Source organism: Bombyx mori, chromosome 25 (assembly GCF_030269925.1).
Source record: "Bombyx mori chromosome 25, ASM3026992v2".
Taxonomy (NCBI): domain Eukaryota; kingdom Metazoa; phylum Arthropoda; class Insecta; order Lepidoptera; family Bombycidae; genus Bombyx; species Bombyx mori.
The window spans coordinates 6,748,847-6,763,060 of NC_085131.1; the positions used below are offsets into that span (position 1 = coordinate 6,748,847).

The window sequence follows — 14,214 nt, forward strand, 5'->3', positions numbered from 1 at the left end:
ATAAATGATGTCTTTATTAATATTTTTCTATAGTGTAGGTAGTCTTGGTGTTGAAAATACAATCATAATAGTGTACAAATTTAGAATTCCAATTAATTATAGTCGAAATCGATTACTGCGGGACCTCTAGTAGTATTTAATTTTATGAACTTGTAATAAAATCTCTTTGGCTATACTATTTGTATTTGGCTGGTTTTAGCATCATTAAAAGTTTAAATTTTAAAGAATTAGGTAAATGTGTGATTTTTATTTATTTTTCGTACTGTCAAGATGAGTGAATCTAATGAAGAAATTCGATACATTTTAAAATTCGGACCATAATTATTTTGCAGCACAAATACCCAAAATGTTGAGGCAGAAGAAAAAGAAGAAGAAAACTTCGGTAATGCGTTTCTTGAATCCAAGAAAAATAATGCTTTTTGTAAGTAACTCTTAGTACAAATTGCTACAAGGTTATAACGTATTTTAGATGGTATATTTTTTTCGGTATTTAGGAAGTCCTAGTTCACAAACATTTTCTATTTTTTCATTTTCATTGACTACGATCCCGCTAAGCAAAAGATGTATCATAAAACCGTTTAATAATAATAACTGTAAACTGGCGCGACGCCTGCTAACAATGTACATAAACTATTTTTTTTTTCTGTAAATAACATCAGTTAAGAATTAAAACCACGCCGCGTCGGTCCACCACGTACAAGTTTGAAGGCTGTCAGATTCTCAGTATTGCGCAAACGCCGGTTCTTGTAGTGCGCGCGCGTTCGCTCTGACGCTTAGACGAATACAATATAGCACAAACAAAAAATGAATTTAATTCAATTAAAAAGTGTTCTTGGCTATTTATTTTTGCATTTCTTTATGGAAGCAGTGAACAGTAAAAGATGTTGCCCCCCAGACCAATACCTCCTCAAAAACGAAACAGTTTGCTGGGATTCGCAAACGAATGAAACTTCACAGATTAATATGCCTTGTAAAAAATATGTGTTCATAAGAAAGTTTATAGAAAGAGATGGAAAATTGGTGCTTATTAGCTTGGGGAAAGAAATAGGGCCACTGAATGTTAGTTTGTAAGTAGTAGTTTTATTCTATTACATTATCTATTCTATTACAATGAATAAAATAACATCAAAATCAGAAAATGGAAAGTACAATAAAAATTAACACAAAATCAGTGATAATGTAATAAATAGGTCTTCAAATCAGGCAATTAACAAAGTAGTAAATTTAAAATAAAAGCTAAAACCTAAAATCATAGTTAAACTCATCTGCAAAATTCGCTTAGAATTTTTTCATGAAAGTAATCTTAATTTTTTGGGGAACAACCCGGCAAATAATGTCTTAATGGTTGAAACCGAAAATATGCTATTCGTTAAATTTGTGTGACACGTAAAAATATTTTTTATTGACCGGGGTCATTTTTGCTATTTAGACCGCCAGACCAATGAAGTAGTCATTGGTCTGGGCGGTCTGAGGTTTTATTGGAAATTCCCTATGTTGCCAAAATGTACTCAAATTGTGTTCCTGGCGGCTGTTTTGCGTATTTTTAAGTTGGAATATTGTTATGTATATTTTTTTAATTCTTTTTTAGAATTAAATGAAACGAATTTGATAATTAGAACAAATGCTCTGAATAGTGTCATAAGAAAGAACAATTATGAAAATGTGACTTTTCAAATTCACTATCAAGATAAATAAATGAGTGAATTTTGTTTACGAAACTTCAACAAATAGGCCTTGAACAAATATTAGTTTTGAAGATCATAATATTTTTTTGTAAATTCTAAATATTTGCAGCTAGTGAATTTATTTACTAGCCATTCGTTGGCGCCACTTTTCAACCAGTTCGGTTTGGTTATAGTCGTTATCGTAAAGTGATATAAACATTGATACATACAAATTTTTACATATACAATACTAATTAATCTTGATAGTCGTTTACAAATTTACAGCGATTCGCCGTATCATAAAAAAAAAAACGACCACTTAAAATTTATTAATTATAACTAGTCAGGTCATAAGTATTGTCACGCAGTAAAAACTTTTCTTTTAGAATGCTGGCCACAAAAAAGTTTATTGAATTGGAATTTCGAATTGTTCATGAAAATAAAAAAGTATACTTTTAGAATTTTACTCATTTTTAAATATGGAGTGGACGCTTAAAGAAGACCGCGTTGCAGTTATTGCGTTGCATCGTTGCGGTTACGCGCCAATTCAAATTTTTAACATACTGAAAAATTTTAATATAACCAAAAGATTCGTTTATCGTACCATCAAACGATACAATGAAGACTCTAGCGTAGATGACAGGTCAAGAAGTGGTCGCCCTCGGCCTGTTAGGACTCCAGCAGTGATAAAAGCTGTGAAGGCGCGAATTCAAAGAAATCCCAAACGTAAGCAGAAACTATTGGCCCTTCAGAAGGGGGTTAAGCAGAACCACGGTGAAAGGGTGTTAAATGAAGACTTAGGGCTTCGGGCATATCGAAGAAAAACAGGACATCGTTTGAATGCTCGTCTAATGGACCTGAGACTGAAGAGATGCCGCGCTTTGTTGAAGCGGTACGCGGGAAAAATATGTCCAGAAATTCTTTTTTCGGATGAAAAAATTTTTACTGTAGAAGAGAGCTACAACAAACAAAATGATAAGGTGTACGCACACAGTAGTGAAGAAGCGAGCAACCGTATTCCGCGTGTCCAACGAGGTCATTTTCCATCCTCGCTCACGGTATGGTTGGGAGTTTCTTATTGGGGCTTAACAGAGGTACATTTTTGTGAGAAAGATGTAAAAACGAATGCAGTTGTGTATCAAATTACAGTCCTGACGAACCTTGTGAAACCTATTTCTCATACCATGTTCAATAACAGGCACTGGGTATTCCAAAAAGATTCGGCGCCAGCTCATAGAGCGAAGAGCGAACAAGACTGGCTGGCGGCGCTTGAAATCGACTTCATCCGGCACGAAGACTGGCCCTCCTCCAGTCCAGATTTGAATCCGTTAGATTACAAGATATGGCAACACTTGGAGGAAAAGGCGTGCTCAAAGCCTCATCCCAATTTGGAGTCACTCAAGACATCCTTGATTTAGGCAGCCGCCGATATTGACATGGACCTCGTTCGTGCTGCGATAGACGACTGGCCGCGCAGATTGAAGGCCTGTATTCAAAATCACGGAGGTCATTTTGAATAAACTTTAGTGTCATAAGAATCTATGTTTTGTTAAGTTCATTTTGGTATATGAATGGTTACAAAATGAATAAACTTGTTTCAATTATTTTACATTAAACATTGGACAGAATTTATGACCTGACTAGGTATTTATAATAATATGTATTGTTAATAATGTTTTTTTTATATTTATTTGTCTTTTCCATAGTTTCTAAAGTTTCTTTTTCTAATAAATTAATTCAATGCTAGACAAAACCGAATTTAATCACAACTTTAACCGAATTTTCGTAAGAAAACCACCTCGAGTTTCTATTACATTACGAAATTAAGCGCTAATGTTTTACTATACTTTACGTATATCTATATATTAATACGTGAAGCAAAAACTTTGTACCCCTTTTTACGAAAATTGCGCGGACGAAGGAGTATGAAATTTTCCACACTTATAGAGAATATAGAGAAGAAGTGCACAATGCTAATATTTTTTAAAATAATGCATAAAAGAAACATTAAATCAATAAAGAAAACATTACACACACTACATACCATGTATTTGACGCACACACGCATGCATACTATTTATTGTCAAACTTTTGTTCTTGACGTCTGTGGTCAAATTGAGATTAGATTAAATATTGTTTGTCTTTGTTAATATTTTTTATAGTGTAGTCATGGCGAAATTTGTGATTATAGAAGTGTAAAATACAATCATAATAGTGTACAAACTTACAATTCCAATTAATTATAGTCGAATTTCGACTACTGGGGGACCTCTAGTACGTAATATTACGTAAATACGTATGTATTACGTCTGTTATGTTTCATAATTCTAGTGCATACCTTAACCGAAACAAGTGTAGTTAAACATTTTTTTAACACATCTGTAGATATCGTGTAAACTTAAAGTATGGCATCAATATTTGTAGCCCTAAAACTGTTTTACGTTAAATGTTTAATGTCGTAAAAACGATTTATGTTTATGTAAAACTAGTCTGGCCATAAATACTGATAGATAAAAACTTTTTTTTTTCAACCTTTTAATTATTTTGAATATTGAACATGTATATTATTTTAAAAACTTCTTTTGATTTTACGCCATTTCACATATTTTTTCGTGTTCATTATCAAATTACAATTTTGAATGGGGCGTTAAAGAAAATAGGAATGCATTTTGGTTTTTTTTTTCCACCTTATCCCACTAGGTAAGGTCGGCACAGCTAATTTTTCTCTTCCATTCTCTTCTATCAGCCGTCATCTCAACATTCACTCCTCTCTCTCTTTCATATCGTCATTCACACACTCTATCCATGTCTTCTTTGGTTGACCTCTTCCCCCTCTACCTTGCACTACCATTTTCACACATCTCCCAGTCACAGCATCTTCTCTCTGCGCATCACATGTCCATACCACGCTAACCGTCCGCTCTTTAATTTGTTGATAACCGGGGCGGCTACTTTCACACTTCTTCTGATATACTCTTTATTTATCTTGTCCATTCTTGTCACTCCACACATCCATCTCAACATTCGCATATCTGCCGCATGCACTCCTCTTTCATGCTTTACTTTCGTCGCCCAACATTCAGATCCATACAGCACGACAGGTCTAATGATCGTTTTGTAAATTCTTCCCTAGAGCTGAATAGGCATTCTACGATCGCACGCTGTTGCAGGGACCTGTTGTCGTTTCACCCAACCAGCGTTTATTCGGTTTGTTACGTTCCGGTCTATGTTGCCGTCTTTCTGGAGTATAGAACCGAGGTACTTGAAGTCGAAGCATAGAGACCGGCAGGGATACACCATCTAAGGCGATTGGCGTGAAGTCTGAAGACCACCAAAATCACAAAACGTGTGCTCGGTTTTTGTTCGACTTATCTTCAAACCCACGTTTTCCAACCTTTCTTTCCATTTTGCCAGTCTCCTCTGTATCTCAGGCCCTTCCTCTCCAACGAGACCAATGTCGTCGGTGAACAGCATACACCAAGGCGCCTCTTCCTGTATGTCCGATGTTAGGGCATCCATTATTAGGATGAACAGGTAATGGCTTAAAGGTGATCCTTGGTGTAAGCCTACCGCCACCCTGAACTCGTCGGTATCGCCATCTGCGAAGCGATCGTGCGTACTAGCTCTACCGTACATAGCTCGAATAAGCTATTAAAGCCAGAATTCGTCGAAACTCCATTAAGAAGCAAATATCTTATCGCGAGAAATGAAGATTCCCGCTAGGACTCTGTCGCGTATTATAAAACAAGACCTGAAGCTCGGTGCTTATCGTCGATTTACAGGACATGCCTAAAATCAATCTTTACAATTAAAGAGAGTGGATCAATCAAAACGCCTTCTGTCGCGATACGCAGAGGAAAGGCGCTGAAATATCGTCTTTATCGACGACAAAATGTTCACGTTTGAAGAACACTACAATAAGCAAAACGATAAAGTGTACGCTCACAGCCTTAAAGAAGCTGCTCAAGTGGTCGGAAAGGTACGACGTGGTCATCATCCTGCGTCAGTGATGGTTTGGTGGGGCGTGTCTTATCAAGGAGTCACAAAACTACATTTTTGTGAAAAAGGAGTGAATTACTTCAGCCAAAGCATATCAAGATACAGTCTTGGATCATTGAAACTTCTTAGTAATACACATTTTAAAAATATACCGTAGACTTTGCAGCAGGACTCTGCACCTGGTCACAAGGCACGAACTACCCAAGCCTGGCTTGAAACCAACGCTCAGGACTTTATAAGAGCTGAAGACTGGCCCTCCTCAAGCCCAGACTCAACCCTTTAGAATTCAAATTATGGTCAGTTTTAGAGGACATGGCCTGCACTAAAGGACACCGGGACATTTGTCTCTTAAAAATCTTTGAAGCAAGCAGTGGCGAAATTTCGCTTGGAAACAGTGCGTAAATCTATAGATTCGTGGCCAAACAGAATAAAGGCCTGTATAAAAGCCAAAGGTGGCCATTACGAATAAAATATTTTTTTATTTTTTGTTGAGGCTTTAATAAATATGTAGGAATAATTTTTAATAATATTATTACATTACTTCATTTAAAAAAAATGCATTTTCATTTGTAACAGAACTTATGGCTGGACTAGGTATTTCACGCTAGGATTATGAAACGTGTGATAACTATATTATATCGTAGCTTAAAGCTATTTCGTCCTTAAGATCCCCGTTGCTTGCGACGAACGGCTCGACGAGTAAATTAACCCTTAGACACAGCCCACTGAGCTTCTCGCCGGATCTTCTCAGTGGGTCGCATTTCCAATCCGGTGGTAGATTCTGCGAAGTGCGGCTTTTGCTAGGGTTCGTGTTAACAACGTCTTCAGGTTTGATCCTCGTGAGCTCACCTACTAGTTAAGGTTTCAAGGCTTAGGTAGGAAAAAAAAAACTTAATATACAGCGACTATTTTTGTTTCAGTTGTATTAACGACGTGGCAGTTGGTCAAAGTCGTCTCAACTTGTCAATAATCCAAAACGTTGCCGTCACATGTGCAACCGAAATAGATCCGAAAGAAACTGTTTTTGGATATTGTATGATTGTGTCCGTTATTTTTCTGGCAATAACGGTTGCCATATACAGTAGTTTTTCGAACTTGCGGTCAGTTGAGGTCTTCAGTATATTTTAGGAATCAATCACATTCAGAGTATTATATATTCGTTCATTATTTTACAGGGATCTTTTTGGTAAAAGCATCATAAGTTATTGTGGTAGCATGGCAATAGCTTTAGCCTTACTGGCAATAATAAAGCTAATGGCATATTCGGATATGAGTTGGTGTGCTGTTCGAGGTGAGTTCGGAGAACAAGAAGGGACTTTTCGAATAATAATAATAAAAGCGAGCCTCAGTAGATGATTGTCATTAACTTATTGTGTTTATTGGGCATTGTTTTGTGGCTGTGGTGTTGTGTGATTTTAGTTTAAAAGTTACGACTACCGCTATCCTAATGTAATTATTGAGATTTCAACCTCATAATTCAAGGTAATCGGCGAAATTTATGGATGCGGTGTTTTTGAGCTCTGTAGCATCAGGATTGTAAACTTGTCCGCCCAGCTGTGCCATTATAAAAGTCATAGACCTTAAAGTGGGCATCAGTGATCACTGAGAGAGCCGTGAGTTTGTTCCCGCATTTATACAATATTAATATTAATTAAAAGGGTTCTCTAACTGATTTTAAAGTACATTTGAAATTTAAAGTTTGGATGTATTTGTTCTCATCGCTTCGACCCTAAATTCATTTAGTTTAGAGTTAGAATGTAATGCGTTTATGTAGGTATAATATATAACTCTAACGGGATTGCTTTTCAGGATTTCTTGCGTACTTCTTTCTGATAAGTAGCTTTTTCTGGTCAAATGCTATTTCAATACAAATTCTTCTCTGTTCTAGGTAAGTTTAAATATATAAGGTTCAAATAAAAAAAAATCGATTTGTGTTTTTTTTTAATTCAACTCCCTAATTTTTGCAGAGCACCGGCACTATTTAGTGCCAAAAGTAGCTTCTTATGGTATTCCTTATATGCTTGGGGGTGTCCTGCTGTTCTCACAATATGCATGGCAATTGTAAATTTTCATCCTGGGGACCATGCTAAGCCGGGACTCGGATTAAATCACTGTTGGTTTGCAAGTAAGACCCATTGTAATATTTTTAAATGCATTACGATAAACAGTTTAAAGAAAGAACGCACGAATAGCGTACGAATAGTGACTTTCACGTAATGTATTCATAGTATTGCAATAATGAAGTATATCTTTCGACCTAAGCCGTATTCGATATCATTTTTGGGTACTTACGTATTAACGCCACCGCGGCAAAAAATCGGTTAAACTTTCCTTTATGGTCCGTCGATTTTGGGTCGGGTGGGGGGAGGAAGGGGGGTAAGTGTTTACTCCCTGCACCATTCCCACCCTGCGGAATCCCATGGTTATGAAGATATCCACGGTAAATTTTTTTTAATTAAAATTGCATTATTTAGTCAAGGGAGCTCCGCCTCGCACTGTTTCCGTGCTCAGTCACAGCGGGCGAGGACTGCTCTCCCTCCGCGCCTCCGGTTTTTTATATACACTCTAGGTGTAGGGCAGACAAGACCAGGTGGAAAGTGGGGTGCTCTGATTCGCTTTTCCATATTTTTCAAGTTGTCCACACTTGCTAACCATAAAATTTTTGCCGCGGTGGTGTTAATACGTAAGAACCAATTTTTGTTTTTAAATATATATATATTTTATACGCAGGAAAACTTTGCTTAATTATTTTCAATGAGTATGTGGTATTATTTATAGCTAAACTCATAGTAGCGATTAGAGATTATTCTGTTATTCTTATAGGGTTATGCTTCTAACGACCGATCGTATCAAAAACAATGTCTCGAGAATTGAACTCTTTAGAGCTATATCTCGTAGTAGGTATAGCTATATAATAATATAATAGCTTTGTTTTTAGATTTCCTACGTTGTTTCAGATGAATCGCAAAGATGGTATTACATGTATAGCGTTATGTCGGTGCTAATAATTTTAAATATGTGCATTTATGTATATTGCGCAACACTTGTATGTCAGAAGCCGTTTTCGTCGGCGCATATCAAAGAAATGCGTTACAAGTAAGTTGTTACTGTTTTAAGGCTCACCTATTATTCACTTCATACTGTTTCTGGCGAGAACTTTACTAATATTATTAGAATATATACTATTATATCACGGTTCGTTAACACGATTCGCACATTTAATGGGCTCCCGCTATTTCGACGTTGTTGCAAGGTCATTACCTAACATACACGTGTTACTATCAAATAAAAGTGTTGATAATGTGGATCGCCGCGAACGAACCGTGTTTAAAATGTTCTGATAAACATTTTCGTTTCATAAATATGATAATGAAAATTATATAATAAATATTCATTAACTATGTAAATTTTTGCAAGTAATATTATGAAGCATTAGCTGTGTAGTGTGGGCCTACAATGGTACCACTCTATCCGTACGCGTGAATGTTGTAAAGACGACTAAAAATCAACTGGAGAATGGGCAGTGTTTTTTAAGTACCGGTAAAATGGGGCGATTAGGGACAAATTCCAACTTTATGACCAATTTTAAGGTAGTTGTTGATGTATATAATGCTATGTCAGGATCAAAATGATTGAGTCTTGGAGGCATCTTTGTTGTCCAATTTAAAACTACGCAACTAGCATTCCAGTTTAAGCAAAAAAAGCAAAAATAGGTGTAATCCCTATTTACCCGGAAATTGCGGTTAATTGGGACGAAATGAGAAATTTGCTAGGGTTGTAGGGTTTTAATTTATTTAGTTAGTTGCATAAAAAATATTGAAAAGCTGAAAAAAGTACAAGGGAGATGTCACCTCTTCCACACTCTGAACAAATATTAAATATTTTATTATGTATTACTTAGACATTTTTGTTCACCTTGAGATTTCATTGTTCTTGTTACATGTCTGTGCAAAATCGACTTAGTTATATTAAATTGCTTAGCTATTTCAACTAAAGACTTATTCCCTATTTCATAGGCTTCTATTGCTGTTTTAATATTAAGGGATCATAAGGCTTGCACTCTTTGATACATACACGCGAGGCATATCTAAAAATAGCAAACAATACGTAACTGATCATATAAATATTTACCAAACAATAAAATAACACATTGATAATTTTGAATAAAAGTTCTAGACAAAAACATCATGAATAAACCAGATTTTTACCAACAAATTTAAAAAATATCGTTATAACTACATAGACAACCCTACAAACCTGTACCCATTTATACTTAGGTCGTTTCCATTTCACGTATTCTCATCCCAATTGACCCTTTTTTCGTTGTTATTTGTACCTAAGACGTCCCCAATATCCCCAAAGACAACAGATTTTTACATGTATTTTTATTTTATCAAATACATTAAAACCAATAACAACTGAGACTTACCTTTAATATATATGATGGTTCAAACACTAAATAACGTGTATAAATCACAGTCGTCTTCTATTATTATCTAATAAATAAAAGAGAGCAAAGTTTCTAGCACTAAAATAATTACCACCACAGGAAGTTAATTTGAAACGTGATTTTTTATAAGTTAGCAGCTATTATCATGAATATTCAGAGTTGTTTTGTAAACTTTCAACATTCTACTATTAAACTACAAAAAATGGAAGATTTTGCAACGAATATAAAACTAATATTGAGCGTCGAAAGATTTTCCCGGTTTTTTCCCGATTCGCCTCTCAATCCCTAATCGCCCCATTTTACGGTATTTAAGCTGGAACCGTCAATCGACTTTTAATAGTGGCCAGGCATTTTCTAGGCTCGTATGAATGAGTACCACTATAATCCCTCCCGCTGAGCATTCACGTGTTCTGTTTTGACACGTGGTATGGTAATCGTGAAATTGAGCCTTGTTGAGCCGAAATTCAGCGTGAATTTCTAGCCACGTGTACCTATACCTATTCACTGAATAACAGAATATATACACTGAATGTTAAAACTACAAAGATTTTTTATTCTTTACTAGCTGACCCGGCAGACTTCGTAGTGCCTCAATCGATAAATAAAAGACAAAAGGAATCCGTCTGATGGGGGACACATCAAAGGACAAACAAAATCGTTATTTTTATTTAATTCCGAGAATTTCCATATATAAATACCTTTTGAACCTTCTCTGGACTTCCACAAATAATTTAAGACCAAGATTAGCCAAATCGGTCCAGCCGTTCTCGAGTTTTAGCGAGACTAACGAACCGAAATTCATTTTTATATATATAGATTACCAATGTTGAAATTAATCAAACGTAGAATATTATGAGTTTGTCAGTTTTGGTGGGCATCAATCAAATTTCATTGTCTGTACTAGAATAGAGCTTTCATTTATGTTTCTTGCAAATTCTTCTCGGTAGTGAAGCTGTATTCCAAATCGATAGCAAATTAACAATCATTTAAAAGCGTACTTGAATAAAAAAACATTATTTTAATTCAACGAAAAAATTGCCCCCACCAGAGACAGTCCGGTGTTTTCTTTTTTTATTGTAAACAAATATATTTTTTTAGATTGTGGCTGATGATACGTCTTTTGGTGCTGATGGGATTGTTTTGGATCTTCGAAATGATCAGTACATTCACTGAAGCACATATTGTGTGGTAAGCTTTACTAATAAAGTTATTGATAGAAAAAGTTAAAGTTTAATTGATAGGCATCATCATGTTTTTAATACGCTTTTATTAGCTTCAGACGTATTTATGTTTGTATGTTAGTTAATATGTAACGGAATCTTTGAACATGATTTTGACTTCGTTCAAAACGTCAGATTAATTAGAAATTTGGTATACTTATTAAGGACTGATGAAAATTCAATATTTTAAAAAAAATTGAAAAACTTCAAATTCAATTAAAAAATTAAAAATAAATAATAGTTAAAAAAAAACTAACAAAATACGTGCATAGTATCAGTAGTTATAAATATTTTATGAACAGATATGAGAAGAAGGATTATCTTGATTATATCCTGAAAAGCGCCCCACACTTTTTTACAATAAAATCATTTTTACTTACACTATTTTTAATTCAAATTTATTAAAAAAAATATCTATTTTGGTTGGTTGGTATTATTAGTTGGATTTTCTATAAAATCGTATATTGTTAGTTATTTTTTAAACTATTATTTATTTTAGCACAAAATTCATAAACGAGTTGCTTTTAAAGTAAATTCGAATAATTTTTTATCATAACTATTTGTATTTTCCGTCACAGGACTATATTGGACGTCTTCAACACTTTACAAGGCTTCCTAATGTTTGTGGTACTTGTGGTCCTGCGTCCGCGCGTTATCAAAACCATCCACCAGCGCGGCCTCTTCTTTTGTATGTCCGGAATTGTGGAAAAATGTTTGGCCGTGGTCGATGATGCGGAGGACGAATGTATCGTGCACACGGAGGTCGCTATGACCGATAAATAGTCGGCCATAGGCTAGATGCAGTATACCACCGGCATAGAACAAGTTATTGAATAGTATTTATGTGTAATGTAAGAGATTAAGGATGATGAGCCTTTAGCGGCAGCTGTAACATCCGGTTTTCGGATGCTATTAATACTTCTGTGGATGACGTCATTTCATATTGACTCGTTGACTCACGGCAGTGTCTAGACTGTACTCACATCCAAGTAGACAGTAACTGGTCGTTTACTAATGTTATCAATAGCGTTTCTTATTATAAAGATTTATAATAAGAGATAAAAATATATTTTAATAAGGATCCCTAACCATAATTTCGCTATGTGGTAATTTATAATGATTTGATCTGACAATCAGCCAAATTTTTGAGTGCTATTAATTCTACATTACTTATTTTATTATGGTAATGATAATTAAATTAATTCGTATCGTGTATGTCCGTATCTACGAATGTAGACCATAATAAATGTAAGCATAATAAAATCATAATAATAATATCTTTTTTTTTTTTTTTTTTTTTTTTTCAACTTATATGTCAGTATGACACTCTTGTTGAATGTCAAAATACAAATAACAATGTTAACTCTACCACCGGTTCCAAAAAAAGCCAGTCCTGAGAAGAACCGGCGAAACAAACTCAGCGGGCTTTTTTTTTTGTTTTTTCTCAAATATTTTCTTTTTTTTAAATAAATAAAAATATTTACAATAAAGGAAAAAACAAGTAAAAAATACAATTAAAAAATAATAATAATAATAATGAAACTTATAGATTATATCAGGATCATTAAAGGATATTAAAGGATCAAAATAAAAAAGTCAAACTACTAGTCTATAGTAATTATGTATTTGATTGTTAAAAAATTGCGTATTGGGTCATGATTGCATTGGATATAAAGAACTTCTCTAAAATATGAGAGGGCAGTAATGCATTTTGATTATTTATCTATAAACTTAAGAACAAATAGCGTATTATATTAAGTAGCTTCTCTAGATAGTGTTATACAAAATTTTAATAAAAAAGAAAACGGATTTCAAATAAAATGAGACTATCACCAATGTAGGCGATGTGAATATATGCATTATTAAGGATAACTAAGGATAAAAGGAAACTACTAATTAAATCTTGATAAAAAGGGACTACAGAAGCATTAGCCTTCAAATAATAATAAAAAAAACACCAAACTCGGTCAACCTAGAAAGAAGTTCTGAGGGAACAGACTTATAAATAGAGCCGAATTAATACCTAACCTCCTCCTTTTTTGAAATCCTTTAAAAAAGGATTTGACCGTTAACAAGATTCCGTGTTTATAATTATTAGTTATACAAGTAATCTTTACAACATTATTTGTTAATACATAAACAGCTTGGCTAATTTATTTGGAATATGTAATAGCTTTTTATTATTCATTTTAACAATTTAGTTTTTAAGGCAAGAATATGTGACAAAAAACTTAGTTTGAATTAGGAGTATATTGTAATTTAATGTCTGATAAAAGAAAAGAAAAAAAAAACACAAAGAATAAAATATTTTTGTTTTAATTTTTCCAAACCACAATATATAGTAAACCACATAGATAAAGAATTTTTTGATAATATGTTAGTGATACAGTTTCAACATGTGATATTGATAAAATATTCATATAAAATCGCGTTGGCTTCATGGACGACACCCGTATAAATAGGGTTTAAACCCATTTTTATAAAGGCTTCGTCAAACAGAACGCGTACGTAGCGCGGCATTTAACGTCGTGCTCTTTTCATGTAACACAAATATAGATAAGCCTAACTTTCCCTGCCGCAACGTAACATTCGCCAAATCATAGTGCCTTTCGATAGCAGTGCGAAAATTTAAAAGTATTAAGATGTCGAGTGTTTTAGATGTGGCATTATATAAGCATGGGTATTTTCTAACTAATTCTATAAATTTTTCGGGCATTATACAGTAATCTTTATTTTATATGTTCGAATCCCGCAGGTGGGTACTAATTTTTCTAATGAAATACGTACTTTTGACTTCCACGGCGAAGGAATAACATCGTGTAATAAAAATCAAACCCGCAAAATTATAATTTGCGCATTTACTGGTGGTAGGACCTCTTGT

At 34.3% G+C, this 14,214-nt stretch overlaps 1 protein-coding gene across 1 annotated transcript; it reads left to right on the top strand.

The window, feature by feature from the left end:
- Positions 1-659: 659 nt before the first annotated feature.
- LOC101743351 (G-protein coupled receptor Mth2) lies at positions 660-13,638 on the top strand. Its single transcript, XM_004924435.5, has 8 exons — positions 660-1,067; positions 6,584-6,763; positions 6,839-6,954; positions 7,473-7,551; positions 7,631-7,788; positions 8,621-8,759; positions 11,212-11,301; positions 11,912-13,638. The coding sequence occupies exons 1-8, from the start codon at positions 805-807 to the stop codon at positions 12,114-12,116; spliced, it is 1,230 nt and encodes a 409-aa protein (XP_004924492.2). The 5' UTR covers positions 660-804; the 3' UTR covers positions 12,117-13,638.
- Positions 13,639-14,214: the final 576 nt, after the last annotated feature.